The 25812-nt window shown below is 40.9% G+C and overlaps 1 protein-coding gene across 10 annotated transcripts in view; it reads right to left on the minus strand.

Moving 5' to 3' along the window:
* Positions 1–834: 834 nt before the first annotated feature.
* MAP7 (microtubule associated protein 7) overlaps positions 835–25812 on the minus strand; it is a 113430-nt gene continuing 88452 nt past the window's right edge. For 6 of the 10 annotated variants that reach the window (XM_033055411.2, XM_033055408.2, XM_033055416.2 and 3 more), the window contains 11 exons: positions 24762–24910; positions 21302–21411; positions 20645–20925; positions 16923–17106; positions 14884–15076; positions 12725–12826; positions 12398–12448; positions 12246–12303; positions 9680–9818; positions 4313–4539; positions 835–2665 (listed from right to left, as the gene is read on the minus strand). In XM_033055411.2, coding sequence (XP_032911302.1) covers positions 2655–2665; positions 4313–4539; positions 9680–9818; positions 12246–12303; positions 12398–12448; positions 12725–12826; positions 14884–15076; positions 16923–17106; positions 20645–20925; positions 21302–21411; positions 24762–24910 — 1505 coding nt within the window. In that variant the 3' untranslated portion in view covers positions 835–2654. The remainder of the gene's footprint in view (positions 2666–4312; positions 4540–9679; positions 9819–12245; positions 12304–12397; positions 12449–12724; positions 12827–14883; positions 15077–16922; positions 17107–20644; positions 20926–21301; positions 21412–24761; positions 24911–25812) is intronic. The other 4 variants (XM_033055410.2, XM_042779117.1, XM_033055413.2 and 1 more) reach the window with 2 other exon arrangements.

Consider the following 25812-nt stretch of genomic DNA (forward strand, 5'->3'; position numbering starts at 1 on the left):
AACATCGATGTTTGGCTGTGGAGACGGGAGCACGGAGCTGAGCCTTCCCCAGTCACACAGCTCTCTGCTGGGGAAGGCTTTGCTCCCAGCCCTCAGAACAGCTGAGGTCTGCACCTGCTCCTTCTACCTCACAGCGTAGTTCCACCTTGCCCCTCATGGTACAAACAGCACAACTAGTTGCAATAGCAGGCAGAGAAGCTGGCTTTCCTGCTGTGCCATATTTTGTTGTCAAGAACAACACCAAACAGAAGATAAACTATTTTCCCTGCATTAAAAGAGTCTTAACCAAAAGATTTAAAAATTCAATATTAAATACTTTTTAAAAAAATTCATACACCTACTTCTACTCTCAGTTCCCTTGGTTTTATTTTGTATGTCAGGCCCTGACACAAGAAATTCTTGCTCTCATTCGAAGCAAACCTGGATTGAATGTAATGATAAACTGTTTTAAAATGTTAAAAAATAAAGAAAACAAAAAACAAAGTGCACATGAGAAACAAAACTGGCCCATTTTTCCACAAACAGTGAAGCAAGTGTGCCGAAGTCTCCCAAAAAACAGACCAGCATAATTTATAACCAATCCTAAATAGCGCAAGATTGACACAATTTAAACCTGATCCTAAATGAATCCTAAGGCTTAAAACTGAAGTTAAATGAACTGTCTATTTCATTGCTCTCTTTCTTGTTGCAAGTGACTCTGTACTGATTTTTTAGTAAAGAAATTAGAGAAAATCCAAAGCAAAGTTTTAAGTGGACCATGAGTAGCAAGAAGAATTTTGCATCAGAGATTGACTCTGCTTCAATTATGCAAGCAAATGAAAATATAAGTAGAAATAAATATTTCAAACAAGTTTTATTTGGTACTTACATGCTATATATAGTTTTAAAGAGAAACTACATATTTTGGACACTTCAAAATATCATGGCTATGTACATGGTAAACTAAAGAAAGCAAGAAAGGAACCCAATTCATTTTACTGTATCACAAGTTACTATTGAAAGCACTCTGACTGAATGGCTGTTTTTTCCCTTCCATAAATATTCTGGCAGATGAAGTCTCTTTCATTTTATTTCCATTTTATCCCATCTCCTCTATAAGATGAACACTTGGCAGCAGCAGAAATTTCTTGAAAAGTTCTTCGGCTTTTGTCTCAGAGGATTTCTTTTGCTAGCACAGACTTTCTGCACAGCTTCTTAGAGGCCTCGCTCAGTGCTCACTACAGGCAAGTGCAGCAGTCTTAATGGTATATTCTCTGTTAGCAGGAGCTGAGAGCCCATGAACCTCCATTTCCCTTACCCAAGATCTTCTCACTGATTCAGAGCAATGCCTCAAGCATTCGGTGATGCTGCAAACTCAAGCGCCCAGAGCGAGCTCTGCCTCCAATAGCATTGTTTAGCAAAGCACAAAAACGTGCAAGATTTTACAGTTCTGCACAACAGCAACCAAAGGTGTGGGATGGAGTAATGAATGACAGTAGAAATCAGCATCAAACTAAAGAGAAAGCAACCTGCATTGCTTCTCTTATCACTCAAACTGCACTGCTTTATTAAAACCACACACTACATAAAAAAGCACAAACAACGACCATTTTCCATTTGCTCTGAAACGAGCAAACCCCAAAAATCGCCAAACCTGCATCGTCATCCAAAACTCCCAGGTTTCACACAGTCTTCAATAGTCTGATAAGGCAAAGGAAAAATTTTCCATCATTAGGAACAGCAGCAATTTACAGGACTCAGAACAAGGTATTTCCTTGTATGTATGTGCACACGTGTGTGCACATATGCATACACATCTTTTATAGTATTGTGAACATGGATGTAACTGAAAAAAAATCAAGTTTGCAGTTTATTTTTTACCACATTTGTCTAATTTATTCAATTAAATGATTTATTTCTGTACTGAGCAAAATTCATAAATACATAATCTAGGAGAACAATAGGTTTTCCTCTTGTCCATGAAAAAATAACTGTTTCAAATTTTCACATTTTAAAACCTGTCTTGTTTTGTGTTTTTAGAGAAAATGTGAGACGATCATAGTGACATCTCAATTTACAGAATGTCCCTGTAGGAATTACATTTACAAGAACCTGATACAGAAGCCTATAGTTTGCCCCCATAATTAGAGTTCTCTGCAATAACATTTAAACCAACAGGTTTAAATAAAACACCCCATTAACTCTACTTGTAGAGCAATGAGGCATTTATTTTTCAAGTATTAGAACCACAAAGTGTAAAAGATTCTTTGCCAATTTTACAATTATGCCTTTTAAACCAACACCCGCCTTTTTTAAAAACAAAAAAGAATCAGTCCCACCACCCAAATCAGCCCGTTACTTTCAGATTCCAGTGTCTTGTGTCTTAAGGAATGCAGAAATATTCATTTACTAACAAAAAAAGCTTGTTGGAAATAGCCATATTAAGTAACGCACGTGAAGCATGATTTTTCTAGTGATGAAAGCTATTATAATGGTGATCCAAGTCTATTCCCCTCATTTCTTCTGCTGGTTTTACTAAAGTCCTTTCAAAAAAGATATTCAAGAAATCTTTAAAAAACTGGAGAGAAAAAAATAAAACACTCCTTCATAGCATGGAAGAAACTCCACTGACTGCAGAGATGCTCATATCACCTTTGGTTCTTCAGAAGAAACAATCAGATCACTTCTAAAACAGAAGGTAAACGTGACAGGTCAGAGTGGCAACTGAGTGGCAATTCTGTCTTCAAAATGTTATGTGCTTATGCAATTATTTTAATGTGAGATGATTTTCCTTACATTTTTAGGCCAGAGAAAAATAAAGCACTGTCTAATTTAATCTCCTAAGTTAGTATTTGTTTACTGAACATTCTTGAAAAGCTGTGATATAATTCAGAAAAATCCGGGCTCCTGAAAACCATCCCTCAATGCCTGGAAGAACTTGATGAGAAAAGCATATCCAGAATTTCAAAAAGTACAGTAATTTCACGAATACAAGCCACACCATTTTGACTAAAATTTTGCTCCCACCCCGGAAATGCGGCTTACACTCAGGAGCGGCTAATATGTGAATAACCTTCTGACATTTCCAACCCCAGAAGTGCCAGCCAGGGTACCAAGCCGAGCACCTGCCAGTAAAACCCAGGATTTCGCGATTGTTACAAATTGGTTAGTGTGTTGCGCGGCGGGCGGGGCCAGCTCAGCGCCGGCAGCGCAGGGGGAGGGAGAGAGGCAGGGGAGTTCCCTACTTCAGGCGGGGGAGAGGGGGGCGGCTCTGTGCTGACATCCCCACGGCTCGGGGAGGAGGCGCGGGCTCCGTGCTGCCGTCCCCGCGGCCCATGGGGTAAGTGAGGGGCTCCTGCCCCCACCTGCTGCAGCAGGAGCAGGCAGGCTCCACCCCTGCTTGCAGCCGCCGCGGCGGGAGCAAGGATGCTCCTTCCCCTCCTGCCTTCGCCGCTAAGGGAGCGGGGGGGCTCCGTCCTCGCCCGTCGCCGTGGATGCTGGTGGGCTCCGTCCCCGCCCGCTGCCGCCGTCGCAGGTGCCGGCGGGCTTCGTCCCTGCCTGCCACCACGGGGCAGCGCTGGGTCGGGGTGAGCAAGCCCAGTGGCAGCAGCAGCCAGCCCTGAGCGGCCCTGCCGAGTGGCCCCACCGAGCTGGGCCACCTGGCCCCATCAGCAGCCCCAAGCAGGCCGAGACAGCACAGCCTTAGCTGAGCCAGTAAACGCCCCGCCATGCCGCGATTCTGTTACTATTTGGCAACTTTGTTGCACGTGGGTCCTTGCTGCGAACGACAGAGCGGCTTATACTCAGGTGCGGCTTATTTATGGACAAAGAATGAAATGTTTGCCAACACCTGGAGATGCAGCTTATAGTCCGTGTGGCTTGTAATTGTGAAATTACTGTAGTTTTTTAAAAAGTGGTAACACCTCTTCTGCATGTGCATGTCAAGCACTGCACTTGCAAAACTGGAGCCCAATTGCTGACCATAAGGTCAGAACAGCAGCTGTTCCCATCAATTCTGTTTAAAAGCACAGGGTAAATCTTTCCAAGCAACTTCATACGGCAGAAAGTATATGTGAGAAACCCTCACTCAGGAAACTATAAGGCCTCACCACCACTGCACTGCATCTGTACGTGCTTGGCAGCCATTGCTTTACAAAGAGATGTACTCCTGTCCCCAGGTAATTTAAATTTGTGTAAAATTTAAACAGAGTTTAAATATAAAAAACATAGAGTCTGAAAATGCTTAAATGAATCAACTTATATTAATTGAGAGCTCTAGGACCTCTGTCAGTTACAGTAAATTACAACTGTTGGTGCACCACAGAAAACCTACCTGCTGTTTGATGTGTTTGAACACTATCTACCTGAGGCAAAAGAGTCCCCTTATCTTCAAAGGCTAGAATTGGATTCAAAGGAATTTCGGGACTATTGCTTCCATCATTGTTCATAGCATCCAGCCGGGATGGTTTAGAACCAATAGGTAGGTTCATGATCTCTTCAAAGTTATCGTTCTGCATAGACGTTCCATTTTCATTTGCATTTTCCTCTGGATTGAGATTGCTGAAAGAGAAACACAGAAATTTTTCCTTACGCACTTTATCTAGAACAGAAATCAGTCATCCTCAAAGCAACAGTACAAATGAAGGAATGTCCGCATCAATCCCAACCATTCTTTCACCCATTTAAAATAAAACTATGCTTCTACCACAGAAGGAAAAACTGGTTTTGCAGCCAAGTACTTGGTATTCCTTCCCTCAAACCCATGGGATAGCATTTACCTTTGGCTACATAGCCAGAATTACAGGGTGCTGTGTGGACACTGCAGTGTGAGAAGCAACTGCAATGGGAATCAGTAGGGAAACCTCTGCAGTACCACCAATACCTGGAACCACCCACATAATGCAATTTACAGCCCCTAATATCTTTTTCAGATCTCATAACCTTTGTTATACCCTTCCTCTTATTGCAAATCAATGTAATTGCCCTTGGATAAGATCACTGTTATTTTTATTATTTCTTGGATCAACTGCTGTCATCAGTTCTGGAGCAGCTTCTTCTATATGTCACTTATCCAGAGGGAAAAAACCTTCCTTGTCAATATAGTGCTCCTTTCAGTTCCTTCTCCCATACAAGATCGTAGGGGTCATTTTCAAGGCACTACCCAGCTCCACACTGCTCCTGCTGATCATGTCCAAGCCACAAGAGCCCTCTCCCAGAACCCCTTATGTTGATCTGCACTTCCATTTTCCATCTCCCATGTGACAGAGATACCTTATGAGCGAGCTCTTGTACACCTCCCCCTGTCAAGAGCAGCACAAGCACAGACACTCGGCATTTACAGAGTACTCTCCCCAGAGGATACTTGCTAATGTCTCACAGCCTTGGTCCTCCCCTGCCAACCCCTTTGTTAGGTGCTGCATTGTCAAATCCTTCTGACTTTGCCGATGCCATACCCTATCCTGCCAGAGAGGAGAAACTAAGGTGCTGTTTCAGCGAACAGGATGATAGTAATGGGACCAAAAGCTCCTCAAGCAAGAGCAAGTGCTCAACGAATACTCAAAAATCTTGATCTTTCACAGGTGCTTCCTAAAGCCCTCAACAGTTAGATCCTGACTATCCTGGGTACCTATTCCCTGTTTGGACCACATCACAACTGTTCAGGTTGTTTGGAAATACTTCAGCCACAAAGGCACAGATGCAATTTTCCTAGATTGGAACTTGACTATCAACTTCCTCAGGCCATTTCTTAGCAGGTGGCTTGGCTTCACAGGCTAATTTTTTGACAGCACATTTACTAGCCTTAAAAAGAAACCTGCTTGTAATTGGCATACAGTATATTTTCATTTGCTGGCTTCTTTGTACAACTTTGCACAGACAATTAAACAATTGTTTTATAGTATTCCCTAAGAGACAAACCCCACCCCCCCAAAAAAAAAAAAACAAAACCCATTGCTCTTTTGAAAGTGGCAATGCTTTATCCAAAGCCCAGATTTCCTGTGAGAATCACATTCATATCAAGCCTTCCCACCTTTTCAAACCATCATCAGTTCTTTCGCAGAAAGGCACTCCTCTTTTTTTAATCTGTGGACATGCTGGGCAAATTTCAAAGTGAAAAATATGTTTCACTGTACTGAGTTTGAGAGCAGGCACAGAAACCCTGCTGGCTGCCTGGGAGAGCTCTGAAGTCACATCACCCTTTTGTGCCAGAGACCCACATCTGTAAGATGAGGAGCAGATTATGTGAAATGCTTTAGGACTATTAAAACCTGCTCTGTCATATATGGTCATTAGGTTATTATTCACTTCAAGGTATCCCATTATTTATTTTATCCCCATCTACTGCCAGAGCTAGGATAACCTGCTAAGTTTGATGAATGGGGTAAGAGGTGGGAAGAGAGCAACTGTCCATTCATATAAATTAAACGACACAGTAGTTCAGCAAGTATTGGAGCAATGAAGAAGCCCCTCGCTTCTGCAAACAGAATTCTTCTACCCAATTTATAAGTTGACTTAGTGAATAAATAATTCTTCATATTTCATATTTATGTGTCATTGCACTGCCAGTATTATACACGGAGTTAGAGCAAGATTCGTTCAGACTTGAGCAATATCTTTTGAGTCTACAATCACAAAAGGGGCACAGAAAAGGAAATCAGGACTATAAATATTCTAAATTTTGTGGTATAAAATCATCTAGATTCTATGCTGCTTGATCCTAATTACTAGAGGAGCAAATTTAGACAAAACAAAGCGGAAAATAGAACAGTGGAATTAATTTCCACTGGATGTCTTAGAGGCCACAAGTTCACAAAAAGATTAGATAAATTCCTAGGAGATTGGTATGCCCTTCAGCTTTTGGTAATTAGCAGCTTAGGGACTACTAGAGCCTGTGGTTGCATTTGGACCACCGTGCTTAGCAACCCTTCATTGGCTGGAGGATCTCCTGGTAATTACCTTTTTTTTCCCCTTTACATTTTGCTACAGGTCATTAAAATAAAAAACACAAAAAAATAAAAAAGGATTTTTGACCTGCTACAGATGTTCTTACTGTCTAATGTTGCATTCTTAATGTAGTCTAAGTGTCTAATGCAACCCGAGATACCCTTTTCAGGCATACAATATTGCAAAAAGAAATTGATAATTTTGGCATTCCAACATATTCCATAAGTGTGCATGTAGCAAGACACTTATGTAATAGAGGGAAAAAAAGTAGCCTGAGTTGTTCAGAGTGTATTTCCAAACATAACAGTCTTGCAAGCATCTGAAGGACATCTCCATGGCAGCTGAAAAGGATCTCTGCAGCTTCACATTTTGACCTGAACACATCAATATTAACAAGATAGACTGGAGGATGCTGAGGAAAGAGAAGCCAGTGTAATTAAAGGAACTGGAACATCCAAAAAAATTCAAATTATTGAAAATTATATCCGTTGTAGATAATTTTAGCCAAAACTCTGTGTAGACACAGCCTGCAATTAGAATTTGAAGAGACTAAAAAATAAAGAAGGCCAGAATTCAGTATATCTGTTTCCAATCATTCATCAGAAATCAGCATTGAATTGGAAAAAAATAAAATACAGATTTGGGGGCCTTTGAAAAATGCCAAAATATTTTCACAGCTGCTACTTCTGATCTGAAGGACAACGTCAGTCTACCTCATTTATTGAGAGGATTTTTGCAGAGGAAACATAGATAGACATTAACAGCAAAATGGATCCCAGATTTCTGGATTATTTAAATAAATGGTGTCTATTTTTAAAAACGGAGACAACAGCACTGAAACTAGCCAGCAAAGAAGAGCTTTCTTTTCCAGGACAAGATATGAAGGCAATCATTCAGACCAGCTGTTTATTTCTGAAAACTGGCTATCTAACTGGCCCAGACCCAGCCCCACACACATAGGATGGAGATACATCAGGTGAGTTGTGCTCACCGAAGCATTTTGCATTGCATTGCGTTTGTAGAAAACAGCACAGAAAAGAGGAATTACAGAGTAAGTACCATAAGGAAAGTACTGTCAACATAAACCACTATACTGAAATAACTTTTTCTAAGAAGTAGCAGGCACGATCTGTCTTGGGCAAAGAATTAGAGAGTAGAGTACAAGCAAAACTCTGTAAGTGGGCTATGGATTAGGCAGCTGTAGGGTTCTGCATCACTCTGTGCACGTACCCCCACAAGCACATGACACAAGTCCCCCAGGCAACACCTTTTTAACTTCTGGTCAGAAATCTAAGCACTCTTGCCCTTAAAACTTGATGAAGGCTTTTTCAGACAAAAGCCAAATTTTGCTGAGGGCTGGAGTGAGATGCTCACTGAGGAGACAGCCTGCACCCATTGCCCCCATGTGTTACTGTGTCTGGTGTATCTGGGTGCCAGATAGCAACAGCACACAAAGATGCAGTAGCAGTGATGTTGGCACCTGTGGCTTTTACCATGTGACAAAATCTATGGGACACTGCCAAGTGCTTCAGGCTTTACCTTCCCAGTCACTTTGGATGTACCCCTGAAGCAGACACATTCCAACCTGGCATGCCAGTTTTCCCTTCCACAAGCCTTACATGCCCTTCCCACTTTTGTCAGTGATCTTCAATCTCATTTATTCATTCTTCACTGTGGGCATTCTGAGGTTCCTTCTGCACAGATTATAACAGCAGATGACAGCACTCATTAGTGTGGCACATTTTATATTTCAAACATCAAGGTGCTTGTAAGGCTAGGAGTGATTAACATTTTAATAGCTGCCCAAGACAATTATGAGGTAGCTCTGTGCAGCTCATCCAATGCACCTCAGTGTCACTGACAGAACTTCCCTCAGCAGGAGCATCCTTGTCAGCATGACAGCAAGCTAAGATCCCCCAGGCATATGGAGGGATCGAGAAAGGGCAAATTCCTCCTTCAATTAGTGCCAATCACACTCTGGAGCATACTGTCCATTACACACTGCACAATGGCTTCCCACATTCAAGTTTTTCCATGCATATTGTGGCACTACCTGCATAAAACATGAAAGGACTGCAAGATTATTTGGCTTTCTGCATTATTAAAATTAAAAATCTGACAGCTCATGCTTATGTAACAGATGTCACTCAGTTCAATACTGAGGTTTCAAGCTTTTCAGCAATTTTTCAAAGTCTGAGTGACTTGCTTCATGGCTGCAGAGAGTTCCCAATGCAAAATATCTGCCTCCTCAAGTACTCCTTATGAGGAGCAAAGGTTTTTTTTTTAAATGCATAACCAAAGTGACTATCCCATATCTCATACCAAGAACATATCTACACCACCACTTGCTAATACTTCAGGTAGTTTAGCAATCAACACATCTAGCCTGAAAGCGCAGTATTTATTATTTAAATTAAGAAAATAAGCAGTGCAAGTCCAGAGAGGGTTTTATGAAGCTAAATTCAGGGAAAGAAACAGGAGAAAAATATCTCTCCATTAAGTTTCAATGCTGCCAAGCCCATTGTTCCAAACACTGCAAAGAACATGCTCTATTTTTTAAGATAAATCTTCCCTATCAGTTAGCAAAAAATCATTTACTGCTACTTGAAATATGTTAAAGTTCTTTTCGGAACACAGGAAAAGATAAAAACCAGGAAACAAAGCAGACTGAACAGTTGCCTCTTATTTAGCTAATGAGTATAATTCCTGACTGTAGCAGCCCTCACCCTGCACGCACGGCTCCCTGGCAGTGCTTTACCTGTCCACGTTTGCGGGGGGCAGGTGCGGAGCCCCCAGGCGCGTGCAGGCGGCCGGGGTCCCGTTGTGCGGAGCTGGCACTGCCTGCTGGGGTTGGGGTCCTGCTGCAGGCTCCGAGGGACATGCGGGGCTGGTTGCGGCTGGGCAAAGAAAACAGGTTTGCATAAAAACAAGCAGCAGTATCTACCCTGCAGATTAGGGTAAAATATTTTCTACAAAAGCCAGCACGGCCAAGACAAGTTACAGTTTTAAAAAAATATACAGTTCCCACAGCCCTCCCCCAACCCCATCTCCTTTGTCAACTTTTTGGGCACACAAACCCTGTTTCAGGTCCAAAGTAAATGTCACAGATTTCAAAGCCATAGCTTTGTGAACAAGAATAAATATTTTACAATCATATGCACAATTCCAATATATAAGCCAATGGGCAAAAGAGGCTGGTATCTGATAGAATGCTATGCTGGTACTTTTCAAGTAGCACTAGAGAATGGAATAGAGCAAAACTTGGACATTATTAATTCCATACACTGGTATTTCTTGATTCCAGTGACTCAAAAGGAAATTAAGAAAAAAAAGAAATCTCCTTTGGGAAGGACACTTCTTCAATAAGTACCAAATTACTACTATAAAACATTGCAGAGAGCAACATAAAATGAGATACCCTTGTCCCTCATGCTGACACCACATGATACATGTTTCTAGCCTGCCCGGTGGTTTTCTTTTAAAGTACAACTGCAGCCTTCTGCATTGTATCTAGAGTCACTCTATTCATATACAGGTCAATAAGAGGAAGTAACTGCACCCCACCCTGCTAACATCTGCCACAGTAATTGCAAGGACAATTCAGTGGATAATTGCAGGACAATTAATAGGCTTGGACACATTTATCTACGTTACCCAAAACCTCATCTGGTAATCCCCTACTTTAGCTGCTGTATTTCACTGTACTCCAAATGTTTGGGCCGAAGACTTTTATACTGAATGCCTTAGTCTGATTTTGGTAATTTTTTATATGGAATACAGTAGAAATAGAGGTTTCTGTGCTTCTACAAATCGAATAACAGGAAAATATATTTGCTTTAACGTTTAGTAGGAAAAAGCAGAATAAAACTTTGTTCTGCTTTGGAAATGCAGAACAGTCTCATTTTGAAGCAAACGAATGACAGAAAGGTGATGGATTTTTTTCATTGTGAGATTTGGCCATTCCCATAAATGTCTCCTCAGGTTCTGGCAAACAGTAAGACTTAAGAAAAAAATTTAAAAACAGTTAATGGAAAGTCAGAGGTCTGTTAAAGTGCAATATGGAAATTAATGTGGCTGGAATATGCCCATTAATCCATACCTTTAATCCAATGGCACATATAGATAATAATGCAAAGTCAAACAGTAGAGCAGCCCTGAGGCTGAGAGCAGTTTTCTCTTTATTCAGTTACTCAGGGACTCTGGCCTTCCCTTGGGCCTGGGGAAATAGAGATCCAAAGTCTCCTCTGCCTTAGGAAACTGATAGAAGACTATTTCTCATCTATCTCTAGAGGGAAAGCATTAGCCAAAGGTTGTGGAGCCCTTTATAGTTTCAGGAATTCTTTAAATGGTTTATGACACTTTCAACAGTGCCCAAAGACAAAGATGGCATTCCAGATGAGTCCTGTATTAGCTCACAAACATTTTTCCCCGAGATAATATGCAAACAAATAACAAACTCAGGTAATGAAATCTGCATCAAAAGGTTTCCTGACAGTACTAATTTTAGTGTTCGTTTTAAATATCAAGAAAAAAAATCATCCATCAGTCAGTGCTGCTGTCTTCCCTGTTACTCAACCCAAATACAAAGGAGAAAGAGATTAATGCCATTTAATATGTTATGCTGCAATAGGATAAGCCATTTGAAAGCTTGACTTCAGTATCTTTAAACAGTCCTAATTCACACCTAGCAATTATAAGCTACATTTTATTTTTCTTCCTTTATTTTAAGTATTAAAGTCTTGTATAGATGACCTAAAAAGAAACAAAGATAGAGGGAATGGATTAGAAGGAAAGCATAAGAGTGTGGGTGTGACAAGACTAAGCTTTTGTAGTAGCTCAGTTTTATAAAAAAAAGAAATAAAGACCAAGTGAATAAGACTGCAGGTGTGGGAGAAAGAAGTCACAGGGAGATGTTTAGAACAATGAATGTTTTGTTTTGATGACTAAGAAGAAATAATCTTTTAAGAAAATGCAAAGTAATGTTTAAGTAAATCTGCAACAAACATCTGAAATAATATAATAAATAAACTGAAAAATCACAAAATAATTTCACTTTATAAATAATTAAACTTCTTAAGAAAATTTCGTTTTTCTAAACACCAATGTGGTAAAGTTGTTAAAATATTGGACTCATTTAGTAATGGCTAGTTTCCTATACAGAAAGGCTAAATAATTAACATCTGCTAAGATTTCATTTATGCTGCTCTCATAGTTGTTGTTTTTTTACTGCAATTAGTGAGCCAAGTTTCAGAACTGTTTCTCAAATCTGTGCTCAGTAGGCATTTATTCACCTGTTGTGCTCAGGGCACAATTAAACACAATACCTGCTTCTCCAGTAATATTTGTCTTTGATATATGTCCATTTTGCTGGTCATTGGATTTCTACAAAGAAAGCACAGTTTTGTAAATTAAAAATGGCACTAGGGGAAAAACCAGAAATGTGTTCATTATTTACACATTAAGTAGCAGCACTGACCTTATCTACAGCTTCTACACGCCTAGTTCTCTTCATGATCTCCTCAAGCCTCTACAATGAAATATAAAGGGGTAAAATAATGTTTGCTGGCATTAATTTGAATATCTTTCTCCCAAACTGCTTGTCATTTATCAGCTATATGTTTATTGCAAAAAAATGAATTCTTTATTACTGTTGGCAATATTCCCTTAATTGTCACATCAGCCAATGAGGACTCCAGCCTTTTTGAGAGATAAAAACATTTATATCATTTACTTCCTACTGCTGAGGTGGAAAAAGACTGCTAAGGCAAAACCAAGCAGGGTTTCTGTGCATGGACTGAGTTACCTTCTTCCTTTCCAAGCGCTCTTGCTCTTCTCTTTGGAAATGCTTTTCACGTTCCAATCGAATCCTCTCAGCCTCTTCCCGCAGGCGAGCTTCCTCTTCTTTCTATGTCAGTGGTAAAAGAAAAAGAAGTGAGGAATAATTTACTATTTATATTCAGTTTTATACTCTATGCCTAATTATGTGTATCTACAACACCCTGAAAAGACACTTTTTGGGATTTACAAGTCACCAAAAATCTTTTCAGACGGAATTGCACATTTCTTGATTAATCTCCATGTTTTGTGTAGCATTAAGAGAGAATAATAAACAATGGACATCATGTTTGGTTCTTTGCCCATTCCAGAACACACCAGATGACAAATAAGGAATAAATTTTCTAGCCTTCAGCATTAAAACAGCAGCCAGGAAAGTATTAGAGAGATCCATGTCTTGTGTGGGGTAGATATTTTTGAGAGTAAAACAAATGCAGTAGAATGTTTTATTTGGCCAACAGAGTAACTGTTTAATGAGACCAAGGGCAAACAGCCACAGACCCATTTACACAAGCTTTCCATTCCTGCTTTTTTAATGAAATCCAAAATTGAATCTACTGTAGAGAGGTTTGCTCTCTGACTGTGACACTGTTATATTATGGAATTACTGCACTAGATCATTTTTTATGTCTCTAACATCCGAAAAAGCCTTGGCCATGTGCTGTCTCTGAGTGCTAAACTGAGTTAAGTCTCAGTTTAACATTTCAAAGAAAGTAGCACACATAGTCTGAAAAAGAAGAATGGAGTTTCTCAGACATATTCACTAACATAATTCTTTAAACATTTATTATCAGAAGTATACATTTATACACCAGAAGAAAACCTTGTGTCTACAAGGCAAATTGAAGTGCTGGACTGTAGAATAGAGCACATGCAAGAAGTAAGAGGACATGTGAAAAGAGAAGAATCCTATCCAGAATGCTTACCACTGCCTCTCCTCAAGTCAGTAAACTAACATTGTGCCCACCAAAAATGAAAGTACAGTAATTTCACGATTACAAGCCGCACTGACTAGAAGCCACATTTCCAGGTGTTGGCAAACATTTCGTTCTTTGTCCATACACAAGCCACACCTAATTATAAGCTGCTCTGTCATTCGCTGGGAGGACCTGCGTGCAACAAAGTTGCCAAATAGTAACAGAATCAGCGGGATGGTGGGGTTTACTGGCTCAGCCGGCTCAGGGTAGCCGCCAGGGAGCAGCCCCAGCCCCGCTCACCGCTGCTGCCAGGAGGCAGGGGAGCGGCGTGTCTGGTTGGTGCTGCCAGGAGGAAGGAGAGGGGTGTGCCTGGCCACTGCCGCTGGGAGGAGCGAGAGGGGTGTGCCTGGCCACTGCCACTGGGAGGAGGGAGAGGGGCGTGCCCAGCCGGTGCCACCGCCGCGCCCCCCAGGGCTGGGCAGCGCTGCCGCTGTGCCGGCACTGCCCCGCTGCCCGGGGCCGCTGCTGGCTCGGACTTCGGGGTTGGGAAATTTCCAAAATTTGTTCATATATGAGCCGCTCTTGAATGTATGCCCCACTTCCGGTTTGGGAGCAAAATTTTAGTCAAAATGGTGCGGCTTATAATCGTGAAATTACTGTACTTAATTTTCATTCATTATCGTATGTCTTTTGACTAGCTACTCTGATTTCAGCAATACTGAATAAAGGTTCTGCTTGGTTTGATTAAACCCTTACCACCAGCCCCACACAAAAGCAGTATTTGATATATGATTAGAACTTAGCAGCACTATATCTCCAGCAAAGTGAACAGTTATCTTTGCATCTGGACTTGCTATAACTATTGGGACAAAGAATTCTCTGGTATAACAGCATTTATCAAAATTCCCCAATACAACTCTATTGATTTTTTTATCACAATTTTTGAAAAATAAGAAAGGATTTGTTCTAAACATATTGTAAAAAGAGAGAGGAAAAAAATCCCTAAACTCAATTCCCTGCCACATGATTTTGTCGAGCAGAAATATCTCTACTCTTTGAACTACTCTATGGAATGAGTTCTATCCCAATACTTTTCAGATAGCATTTAAATTTTAGATATTGCTTGAATTTAGGTGCTCTGTAAGAGGTACTGCTTTGCCCACTTTGCTGCCAGCTAGACTGCCCCAGAAATTGCGCGAGGGAAACATACTTGTTTCTGAATGCGCTCCATTTCTTCTTTCTCCTTCTGCTCTCTCTCCTCTGCCTGGCGGCGCAGCCGTTCCTCCTTTTCCCGCTCCTCTGCTTCCTTCCTTTGTTTTTCTGCTTCTTGTCTGCGAGCTTCCTCCTCTTCTCGGCGAGCTCTTTCTTCAGCTATCCTCTGTGACAACTCTTCTTTCTTTTGCCTGCAATCATTCAATAACCATAAGAAAAACAGGCAATAAAAGTAGGGAGGAAAGCCAAACCACCAGGTTCCTAGTCCAGCACTGCTGTCCCAACTTGATAAAGGGTGCACTGCTCTCCTATTCCCAAGCTGTCTGTTCTGCTTCCCATAGGGGCCAAACAGGAAGCCCTATGGAATATAAAAAACTTTGCAATGCAGCACCAATACTTCTCCAGCATACCTCTGCCTAATCTATGACTTGCATACTTTCTGAATCCGAAATAGAATCTTTGGTTAGTACATTCTGCAAAACACTCCTTCCTGCTATTTCATATAATATTTTGAAACAGTATGCATTTTTGGCACCCATCTCACCTCATGGCAATGATTCCACTCTTACAAAAATGTACCTAATTCTGCTGATTTTGGAAGTTACCCCCTAACCTTACTAATGACTCCTCATCCTTGTATTACAAAGTGAGTAACTTTTCCCCTTCACCTTTGATGTTTCCCAAATTATTTAGGACTTTTTAGCGTATCTTCCCAGCTGAAGAATGGTCACCTGTTTAGTAGATTTTCATATGGAAACTGTTTTGTACTTATGATCTTCCTTAATGTCAGTTTGCACTTATTTTTCTAGTTTTACTAATTTTATTATCTCAAAAAATGTAAAACTCAACATTAAAAGCATAGATTTATCCTGATTATTTCAGAATGACATTTTCATTTTGTTCTTGTTTTCTATTAACTTGTAACAGTTCATTTACCTTGTCAACGATGACTCACCTGATACTTTCATATATTCAACTGCAAACAATATCTCTTCCCTGAGAAATAACTCACCCAGAGACCAACACCAGGAGTCAAGTTAGGATTATTTCCTACACACATTCCTTTATGCTTCTCAATACAGCAATTCAGCTTCCATTTTGTAGCTCAGCAATATAAGCTATATCTCAGACTGTTCACAACTGACTTATCTCATTGAAGACCAACATCACCTCACCAGCCTCAATTCCTTTCAAATTCTTTTATCAAGCCACTGCACAGACACTCAAAACCCCTTTCACTGTGAAAGCTGATTACTCTTTACTTTTTATTTGTGATCTGTGTTAGTATTTATTCACCATATTACTCTTATGCCACAGCAGCTTTTTTTCTTTAAAACGCTTTTTGAGAGGGTCAGTGTTGTGAGACTTTTGGAAAGCCAGGCTATTTTAAACTGGTTCTGCCTTTTTCCTATCAGTGAAGTGGTTAAAGAAGTCCAACAAATTCCAGAGGCATGGCAGCCCTCTAAAAAAACCACTCAACTCATGCTGTGGCCAGAGTCATGAGCATCCAGATGGGCTACTCATTTGCTATTAGAAAGTGAGATGTAACATTAATTACCCTCCAAAACAGTTGTAAGGGTGTGAGGGGGCATCCTTATTTTAAATTAGAAAACAAAAAGGTCTAAGTCACAACAGCTGGACACTTAAAGCACTGCCCACAACAGAGATCTTACAACTCAAAGTGTGAGACTTTGTGCTGATCACAAAGTTGAAAACAGCCATGCAGAGTTCTCTAGCTGAAACAAAAAAGCACAATTTAGTTAATCTCTGAGCAAACAACAAATCACAACTGCAAGGATCTGCTCTCTCCTCTTGTCCCATCTTAAAATACTACTTAGAATAAGTTTTAACCTTACAGATCTGTTTAGATATATATTGCACCAACTGAAAAAACCAACAGGAAAATATGGTTTTGGGGAGAAACTTGTGTCTCCTGCACTTCAGGGCTGTCCTTCACATGTAACAATGTAAAAGCAGAATACACACACAGGAAGCTGCTAAAAACATATCTTCTCTACTGCAGATGCCTAGAATTACCTTTCCAGCTCTTCTCTCTCCCTCCTTTCCTGCTCCTCCCGCTCCCGCTGCTCACGGGCAAGGCGCCTCTTTTCAGCCAGCAGCCTTGTTGCTTCTTCAGGGTCAGTTGTACCTGCAGAGGGCTTGGGTGGTGCTGGGGCTGGAGATGGAGCTGCTGGAGCAGGAGGTAGGGATGGGCTGTCTGCTGAAACAAATGGGAAAGAAAATTAGTTTGTACAGACACAGTAGCCAAGATGTCACTCTCTTGAAAGGGACAGAAAATACTTTCAAATGCACTGCAAAGTGTTTTCAAGCTTATGTGTGTTATAAAAATTATTCAGAGAAGGAAGATGTTTCTAGATGCTAGAAGTTCACTTGTCTTCAAGGCAGTTTGGTTTTGCAATGTATGTGAAAGCAGCTGCAGCTGAAAGTGTAAGTAAAGTCTTCTGTCAGAACAAATGCTGACAGGTGCTTAACAGGAGTTATGCTGACTCAGCATGTCCCTACCATCACATTTCTTAAGCTTGCCCAATTCTGTTTGAAGAGCAGAAACAAAACATTGTGTAATTATATTTTCTTGTGTCTGATCATCCACACCTGAAGATCAGAGCCAGAACTTTTGGTGATAGTCACTTTTGGCAACTCTGTGATCTCGAACATCAATTGCCTGAGGTGATCTGCACCGAGGGTAGGACACCAGCTGTCATCAGTTTTGCAGCTTCTCCAATCTGAGGCAACTCATGGGACACAGTTTTTTATATTTTGCTACTATTAGTGAACTGTGGCTTGTGTTCAAATCTCAGTAGTGCCTTCATATCAATTCTTTATTCAGGGCCAGCTTTGTCCATGTGGCAGAAAAGATGTTACAGGGTTTTTTCAAGTAAAAGACTAATTCATATTTCTGTAAGTTTGCCTGGCATTCTCTAGCAGAGGTACAGAGTGATTCATTACCTTTTCTCTGGACACCAGGGACCATTACCAACACACAAGCTGACGTTAGGAAGCATTTCCAGAGTAATCCTGTCTGGTAATGCAGGTAAACATGGAGAGGAAAGACTTTGAACTGTCAGTGAAATCAGATTCTGACCCTAGTAATATATATGTAAAATAAGTCATAAGAAGCAACAAGCAGATGATTTTAAATCTGCATTTCTAACCATACACTGGGATGTGACAATTTTCCAAACCTCACTAACAACTTTTAAAGAGGGGTTTCCTCCCTGACTCCCGCCTTTCTCTACCTCATAATGTAAACAAACATAAATTCATTTGCTTTCTGTGCTGAATTCCCATCTGTTGACCTCTCTGCTCTCCTCTTCTATCAGCTAAAGACTACAGAGTTCTTTCTATAGCTGCTTCAGGGCTTTGACCGTGAATTCAAATGATACTTCTACACCAGTAATTTAAAGAGTGCCAGGGCCTGTTCTCTAGCCTTGAGGTGAGCTTGCACAGTTTAGCGCAGTGGAGCACTGTTCTCTCACATTACCAAAACAGGTATTCAGCCCAACCCCAGGGAGTAATCCAAACCTGGGCTAACCTCCAAGATGTAGCTGGGAACTCAGACAGTCCTGGGATGCTGAAATATAAAAACGTAAGCAATTTGATCACTCAGAATCTTGGGAGCCATTTAGAGCCATGCTCTTAGCCTTGGGGACAGCAGGTAAGAAAATGAGAAGCTGCAATTACAGCCTGGATCAGAAACAAACCAGGGAGCCTTTGTAATTGTAAACAGTATAAATGACAGAGTTCCTGCACCTCAGCCCTTTTTAATTTACTAACGTGGGCCAAGGCAGGGCTCTTGCTTTGAAGGGAGCACAGCTTTTGTGCTGCTTGGGACTCACTTCTTGCCTCAGGCGCTGAAGTTGGTAGCATAACAAGTAGCTTAATGCACACCTGCCCTGCTGTCAGAACAGATAATACCCAAAAGACCTTTAAAGCTTCATTGGCATTAGTAAAGTTGTATGTGAGATTTGCCTGCAAAAGTTTGAACAGCTTCATCAGCAGTTGCTACCTGCTGACCTCCTGGCTCCTGTGAGCACAGAGCCAGCAGGCAGCTGAGCCAGACCAGTGAAAGGCCAGTGCTGTTACCTGTAGAGAATGAGCTGTATTCACCTGCAACAGTCCCAGGAGAATCAGCAACATTCCTCCAGCCCCTAATGCTGTACTTGCACCTCTCTAGGTTCTTGAATTCAACCAGATATTAAGTTTTGGCAGCTGAGCCTCCATCAGGAGTACCAAGCCATTCTATAACCTCACATGTAAAAGGCTCTGCCTGAGGTCTCCGCCTTTGGTCCCAGCCACCACCTCCTCTGGCTTTGGGAAAACACACTCAAGTTGAAGGGCTCCTCATTGTTTTAACTATAGTACCCTTCTCTTTCATTTGTCTCTGCTTTGTATTCTTATTTGTATTTTTTGCTGTGAATACAAACTGCTTGACTTTTGAATACCTTTATCATACATAACCTATTTCAATACTAAGAGACCTTGTCACAAACTCAAATATTGACTGACACGGCAAAGAAGTGGAGTCACTCTTCCTCCTAAACAGTTGAACAAGAATGATGTTTTCTCTGGTCTGCTCCTTGTGCTGGAGAGCTATATTGTAACGTTATCTCAGTGATATCTCTAAAACTGTCTTAAAAGGAGATTTTCTTCTCAAAAGGAAGTAGGCAAAAGATGGCAATTAAATCTCCTTTGCTTGCCCATGGCCAGCAGATACATCCATCTGCCCTTTTTGTGGGGTTTCACCTTTTGTAGTAGGACCTGGGTATCAGACAGGAACAACTGTATCAGAATTTAATAAAACAAAAGAAATCAATTCATGTGAGGTTTTTTTTTTCACAGAACAAGCCCAAACTACACCTGCTGCAGTTGTATGCAAGATTTAAATATTTAAAACTGTTATCTGAAAGATAACTACAGGAAAGTCTACAAATTTTAAGTTCAGAATCCTAACCCAACTTATGTATCCCAATGGTCACACTGGACTTTCATCTTCAAGAGACAGTTTATGCCATATTTAGAATGAAGTAAAATGTCTGCTAGAACAAACCCATATTTTTTCATTTTCAGATTCACCTTTTGCCCTTTTTACATTTTAAAGTCATCATTTCATTTTTTTGTGTATATCCTTTTCTTCATTGCTGCTTTTCAGGGTTGTAGGGTTTGGTGTGGGTTTCTTATTCGCTTTTTAACTATTTTTAATAACTCATTTTCCCTTAAAAATTCTCCCTATTCCTTTTTACTCTTCTCCTTGGTTCTTTGCATTCCTCTATATTCTGCTAATCTCTCCTGTGATATGGTCCCCTGCCATATTATACATAAGGTAGCAGTATTACCAGCACAAGTGCACTGTGTCTAGCAGAGCTGGACATTCTCACTGCTCACACAACCTCATGTGGTGGCTTCTTGTACTGTTAAGTCTTCAGACCATTATTATTCTACTTCAGCAGTTTGTAAAGAAGCTATGTTATGATATTGGGGATAAAAATCCTGTTCCAAAAGGGCAGAGAAGAGGCTTGTGAAGCCAGACTGTGTGAGGCAGCTTAGCATGATGTTTTGACTTAAAAGCAGGAGGGCCTCAACCTGCCTATAATTTCCTCATAATCAACATACATCTGCAGGAGTGTTGTGAAGAATTCATATTAACCTTTGACAGAAAACTACTGAAAGCTACATAATTTCAGAGAAAAGGAAGGAAAAATATAAACCACTCCTTATCCTAACGTGGGGTGTCTCCTTACCTTGAGTTAGCTCTGCTTGGACAGTGAGCTGTTCCTGACTTGTGGGTTCTCCAGCACCTGCTGAAGTTCCTTTACTTTCTTCTGTCCTCGCCTCACTGGCCTTTTCAGCCTCCTTTTCTGGTCTTTTCTTCTCACTCTCTGGTTTGATCTCTTTTTTGACTGGTCGGATGTTGCCAGGAGAGGGAGGACGTGTCTGAGCAGAGGAGACTTTGGAGGAACCAGGTGGGGAAGTTATCTGTTTGGGTGTGCCAGGCAAAAAAGGCAGAGACTTTGACGCATGCCTGTGTAATCAAAGAGTGACAATGCTGGTTTACACCTATACATCACTTCTACAACCATAAATAAATACAACTTCTCTATTTCTCTATCAAGTAGGACTGCTGGCACAACTGGTTTGGTTTCATGCAAAATGCCTCTCTCCAGCTCTCCAGATGTGTGAGCACTGAGCCCAGCCAGGAAGGAAGAAACCAAGTATTTTCATGCCCCCTCCCCTCTGCAGAGCAGTAGCAAGATTTATTTTTTTTTTAAGCAGGACTCTTTTTTTGCAGAGAGAAAACATCCACATCATCAAATAAGTTTTCCCCATTTCACATTTAATTAATAGAACAATCAGAGCTGCCTACAGCTCATGTCCAGCTAAGTATGTACTTGACTTACCAAACTGGAGAGGGAGCTGATGATCTAGCTTTGAGGTTGGAAGTAAAATGACCTCCTTTAAAGTTGGCTGAGAAGCTGGATGACAAATGATCCCTTTCTCTTTTGTCAGTCTATAGCTCGGCAAACAAAAAGACAAAGTCAAGCCAGAGTTCACACAGCTAAAGAAAGCAAAGCAAGCTCAGTAAAGGATGAGGACTTTGGGGGGGGGGGGGGGGGGTGTGCTGAGAAAAAGTCATGCTGAGTCAGTGGTTTCTACAGCTTGTTTAACAAGTTCCTTAATACAGGTCCTGTAACTGACACCACCTTTGTCAGCAGATACACATTTGACAACAAGAATCCTTCTTGATCATCCTCCCCTGTCCTAAAATGTAATGGGCTAATTTGCAGCTGCATATTTTTACACGGGCAGGAGAATTACCATTTATAGTTTGATCTTTGCTGATTACCACAGAGTACAGTAATTCAGGATTACAAGCCGCACTGAGTATAAGCCGCACTTCTGGGTGCCAGCAACTTTTCATTCTTAGTCCATACATAAGCCGCACCTGATTATAAGCTGCACGTTGCAATACAGAGTTTGATAAAAGGTATCTATTCTATCACCATCTGTTGAGGGTGGGGGCAGTGATCCTTATCTCCACGGCAGATATTCTGCTAGTGGGCCATCCATTGAAACCAGGCGGGGCATTGTTCTTTATCTTTTCACACCCCCATCCTTCCTCCAGCGAGTCATTTTCTGCTAATGGCCCATTGAGTCCCACTGTGTGACTGATAAAATAACTGCATCCCATTGGAAGTTGCTCCAGCCAGGGGGAAGAGCCCAACATTTCTTACCAAGATAAAAACAGAGGTTTTGGGAAACTAAGGGAGCCCCTTTCTCCACTGGACTCCAGAGGAAAACCGGATTTCTCCACATCACCACTGGACCTCAGAGGGAAACTGCACCTTCTGCAGGAGCACTGCTCCAACTGAACCACATCTGTCACTGCAGGAGGATGCAGCCACCATTTAATGGGACTGCTACCAACACCCTGCCTGACGGGGTGTCAGGTTGTACTCTGACTTTGTCAGGGTTTGGAGGTTGTTTCTTTGTAGTACTGTATTTCTATTTTAATTTCCTAGAAAAGAACTGTTATTCCTAATTCCCATCTCTTTGCCTGAAAGCCCCTTGATTTTGAAATTATAATAATTTGGAGGGAGGGGGTTTACATTCTCCATTTCAAAGAGAAGCTCCTGCCTTTCTCAGCAGACACCTGTCCTCCAAACTAAAACAGCAACTTTTCGTTCTTTGTCCATATATAAGCCGCACCTGATTATAAGCCGCACTTCAGGTTTGGACCAAAATTTTAGTGAAAATGGTGCGGCTTATAATTGTGAAATTACTGTACCTTCCTCTTCTTCTCATAAACACAGGAGGTCTTTTGAAGAAAACATAAAACTCCCCTTGCCCTTGGCTCATACTTGGTCACAGTCCTCCTTCCTATATAGCATAACATTTTGAGTTCATGCTTACAAGTGAACACCACTGATGTTCTCAAATCTTCCAAACATGGTACAGCAGTCATCCTATTCTTTCTTTTCTTGATTTTCCAGCACATACTTTTTGCCATTGGCTCTCATAAAAGATAGTGATTTTCTTTTTCCCTCTTTTTTTTTAAAAATTAGATTTTAAGTTGAGAAACATTTCTAATAAAGCAAACCAGAGTTACAACCAAACTACTGTTTTAAGGTAATATATCAGAATTTAGGCATCTATATATTTTCCATATTTAAGTATAGATTAAAAACTTCATGGTTTGGGAATAATGAGCTCAGGTCCTGGGAGTCTGAAAACTAGGAATACTGGGAAGTACACTGAGCTGCCACTCAGCCACCATGAATCAGAGACTGGGGCTTAAACACAACCCCTGCAGCAGGTGTGTCATGAGGCTTGAGAGCCTCACAAGCTGAAAGCTGTGCAATGCTCATCCCCTGGACTGAAAGCCAGGTTAACAACTGGAAAAGAAAGACTGAAAACAATTTCATGAGCACATGATGTGCTGAGTTATCAAAGTAAACACAATCAGAATTAATGCATTACAATGAACAAGAGTTTTGGCTTGCTAGTAACTCTCTATTGGATCTGCTTCATTAGTACTGAAAGCAGAGCAGCAGAAAATTTTTCTTCATATCACTAAAGTAAAAAGCTGAATTAATACAGAAGTTTGCAGAAGCATAAAAGATTCTCCACATCATACAGGCAACAGCTCTTAACACACTCATTTAATATTAACAACAGTTTTATATGACCTCCTGTGCAACAACCTTTGTTCTTTTTAATTAAGGGGGAAAAAAAAAGCCAAACCTCTAACCTCTTGCAATCAGAAGGACTCAAGAGGAAGAACCAACAGGCTGGAAGACTGCAATGCTCTATGCACATGCTAGGAAATTTCTCCAGAGATACATACTAAGGTTATGCCTTAGCTTAAACTGCAGTATACTATCCTCTGCCTGAAAGATTAAGTAGTGGCTATGACTCATAGCACTTTGATTAACACTGCTTCCAACAAGGATGTCAATAGCAGCACTACCTCTTGACCTTCAGGTCAAACAAAAATGCAAGCACCTCTCACACAATGTTTTGCAGAGATGACTTCAACTCTTCTTACACTCTAAACTAACTCAGGTTGTAGAGTATAAGAAAAACATAACAGCTCAGGTTCAGCAAATGAATCTGAACTGGGTCTGACTGCATCCCACTGGCTTGGAGTACACTCAACATGAGTTTGTTCTACTGTTTTGATTTTCCTAAAAGCTCAGATCAGCCCTTGTAGTGCTACTAAATCATTCAGAGTGATCTGTGACCCGTGGAAAGCCCTGCTTATAAACCACACGCCTAAACCAGCATCTTCCTTCCCAGTAAGGGAAAATTTACTAGGCTGGTCTCCTAAGAAAGTACAGATGAAGGAAGAGTACTCTGCACACTTGTGTATAGAGACGTGAGCACATGCATTCCCCCTCTTTATTCTAGGAGCTCAGCTGAATTAGCTGAATGTCTCAGAAGATGTCAAAGTCTGAAACCTTTGTGAAAACAGCCTGCTGGGAAAAACAAGTTCCCTAATGAAGGCAAAGTGGCAACATCATCTAGGTCCTTAAATGGCAGCAAAGAATCCACTTAAGAACAGGGCACTGTGACTGCCTCTGTGCCTTGTGAGAAGCTAAGACATCTAATCTGCAAACACGAGTGCTTGGAAAACATCAGTGTTTTTCCACATGGATTCTTTGGTGCATAATCAGGCTGTGCCACCACATAACGTAGCATGTTGCAGTTAAAATCCAGCCAACTATGACACAAACTGGAAAGGGTGGGGATAGGGCAGAGGGTAGGAAGCATCCCTGCAGCTATTCCAGTCCTGACAAGCAGTGCAGTCAGGTGGCCATGGCACGGGACACAAAGGACATGTGTAGCTGCCAAGCTTACCCCTGCGAGGTGTGTTGTTCTCCGACGTCCAACAGCATCAGTAGAAGCATAAAGTTTTGCTCGTTCTCCTGAGCTCCTACAGTTCATGGCCTTGTAGGACAGAGGACTGAGGGGGCTGCAAGATGCTGAACGGGGACAAACGGGGATAACTACGGTGTTGGTTGGTTTTGTTATTTAATAGTTTTAATTACAGAGTAGCATTGGAGAATTGAGAGAGGAAAGCCAGCAGGAACAGAAATGACCGAGAAAGATAGAAAAGAAAGAAGGTATTAATGCACAGAGAAGTGACTAACTATCAAGTCAGAACCATCATTTGACACATTAGCTTGGCCACAGGTACAGTAAGGATGCAAGTTCAATAGGTGCTCATGCACTTTTCCATTTGTAAACTAATAATTCCTTTCTAAAAAATTAAGAAGTATGCCATGATACTGGGTAGGAAATAGTATTTTCCTGTTAAATTTTTGTACAATGGTGGTTCTGAAAAAGCAGTAGAAACTATGGCTGATTAGCTTAGTACACAAACTGAAATGAGTTTCAATTACATTCAGAATAGAAAGCGAATGAAATCAGAATGCCTACAAATTGCATTGGAAGTAAAGAAAAATTCAAGAAGACATACACACAAAGATCAGAACCCATTGACAATACAAAAGAGTTTCAACTAGGAAATCAGTGAAATTGCTGTCTACAATTTACAGCAAGTGATTTGTTCTTAAAAATTCTTCATTTTAGGAATATTTTAGCCCATCATATTTTTTGATACTTCTAGAATAGCAACTTACTCAAATACATTCTCAACAGCAAATGATTTTACACATTAAAAAAAATAAAGCAACAACAAATCAGCTTGGAAATTAGTATTTGAGTTACCAGGATGGTAGCTTTTGTTGGTTTGCACAAACAAAAAGACTATTACCAAAAGATCTGACAATAGCAGGTATCAGATATACAGTGCTCTGATTTTATCTTCAAAGAGAACTTTAACTGCAAAACATATAATGGGAAACTTCTTGCAGCAAGGTGTTCTTGGACTTTATTTAACTGAAGG

This window comes from Catharus ustulatus, chromosome 3, assembly GCF_009819885.2.
Source record: "Catharus ustulatus isolate bCatUst1 chromosome 3, bCatUst1.pri.v2, whole genome shotgun sequence".
NCBI lineage: Eukaryota > Metazoa > Chordata > Aves > Passeriformes > Turdidae > Catharus > Catharus ustulatus.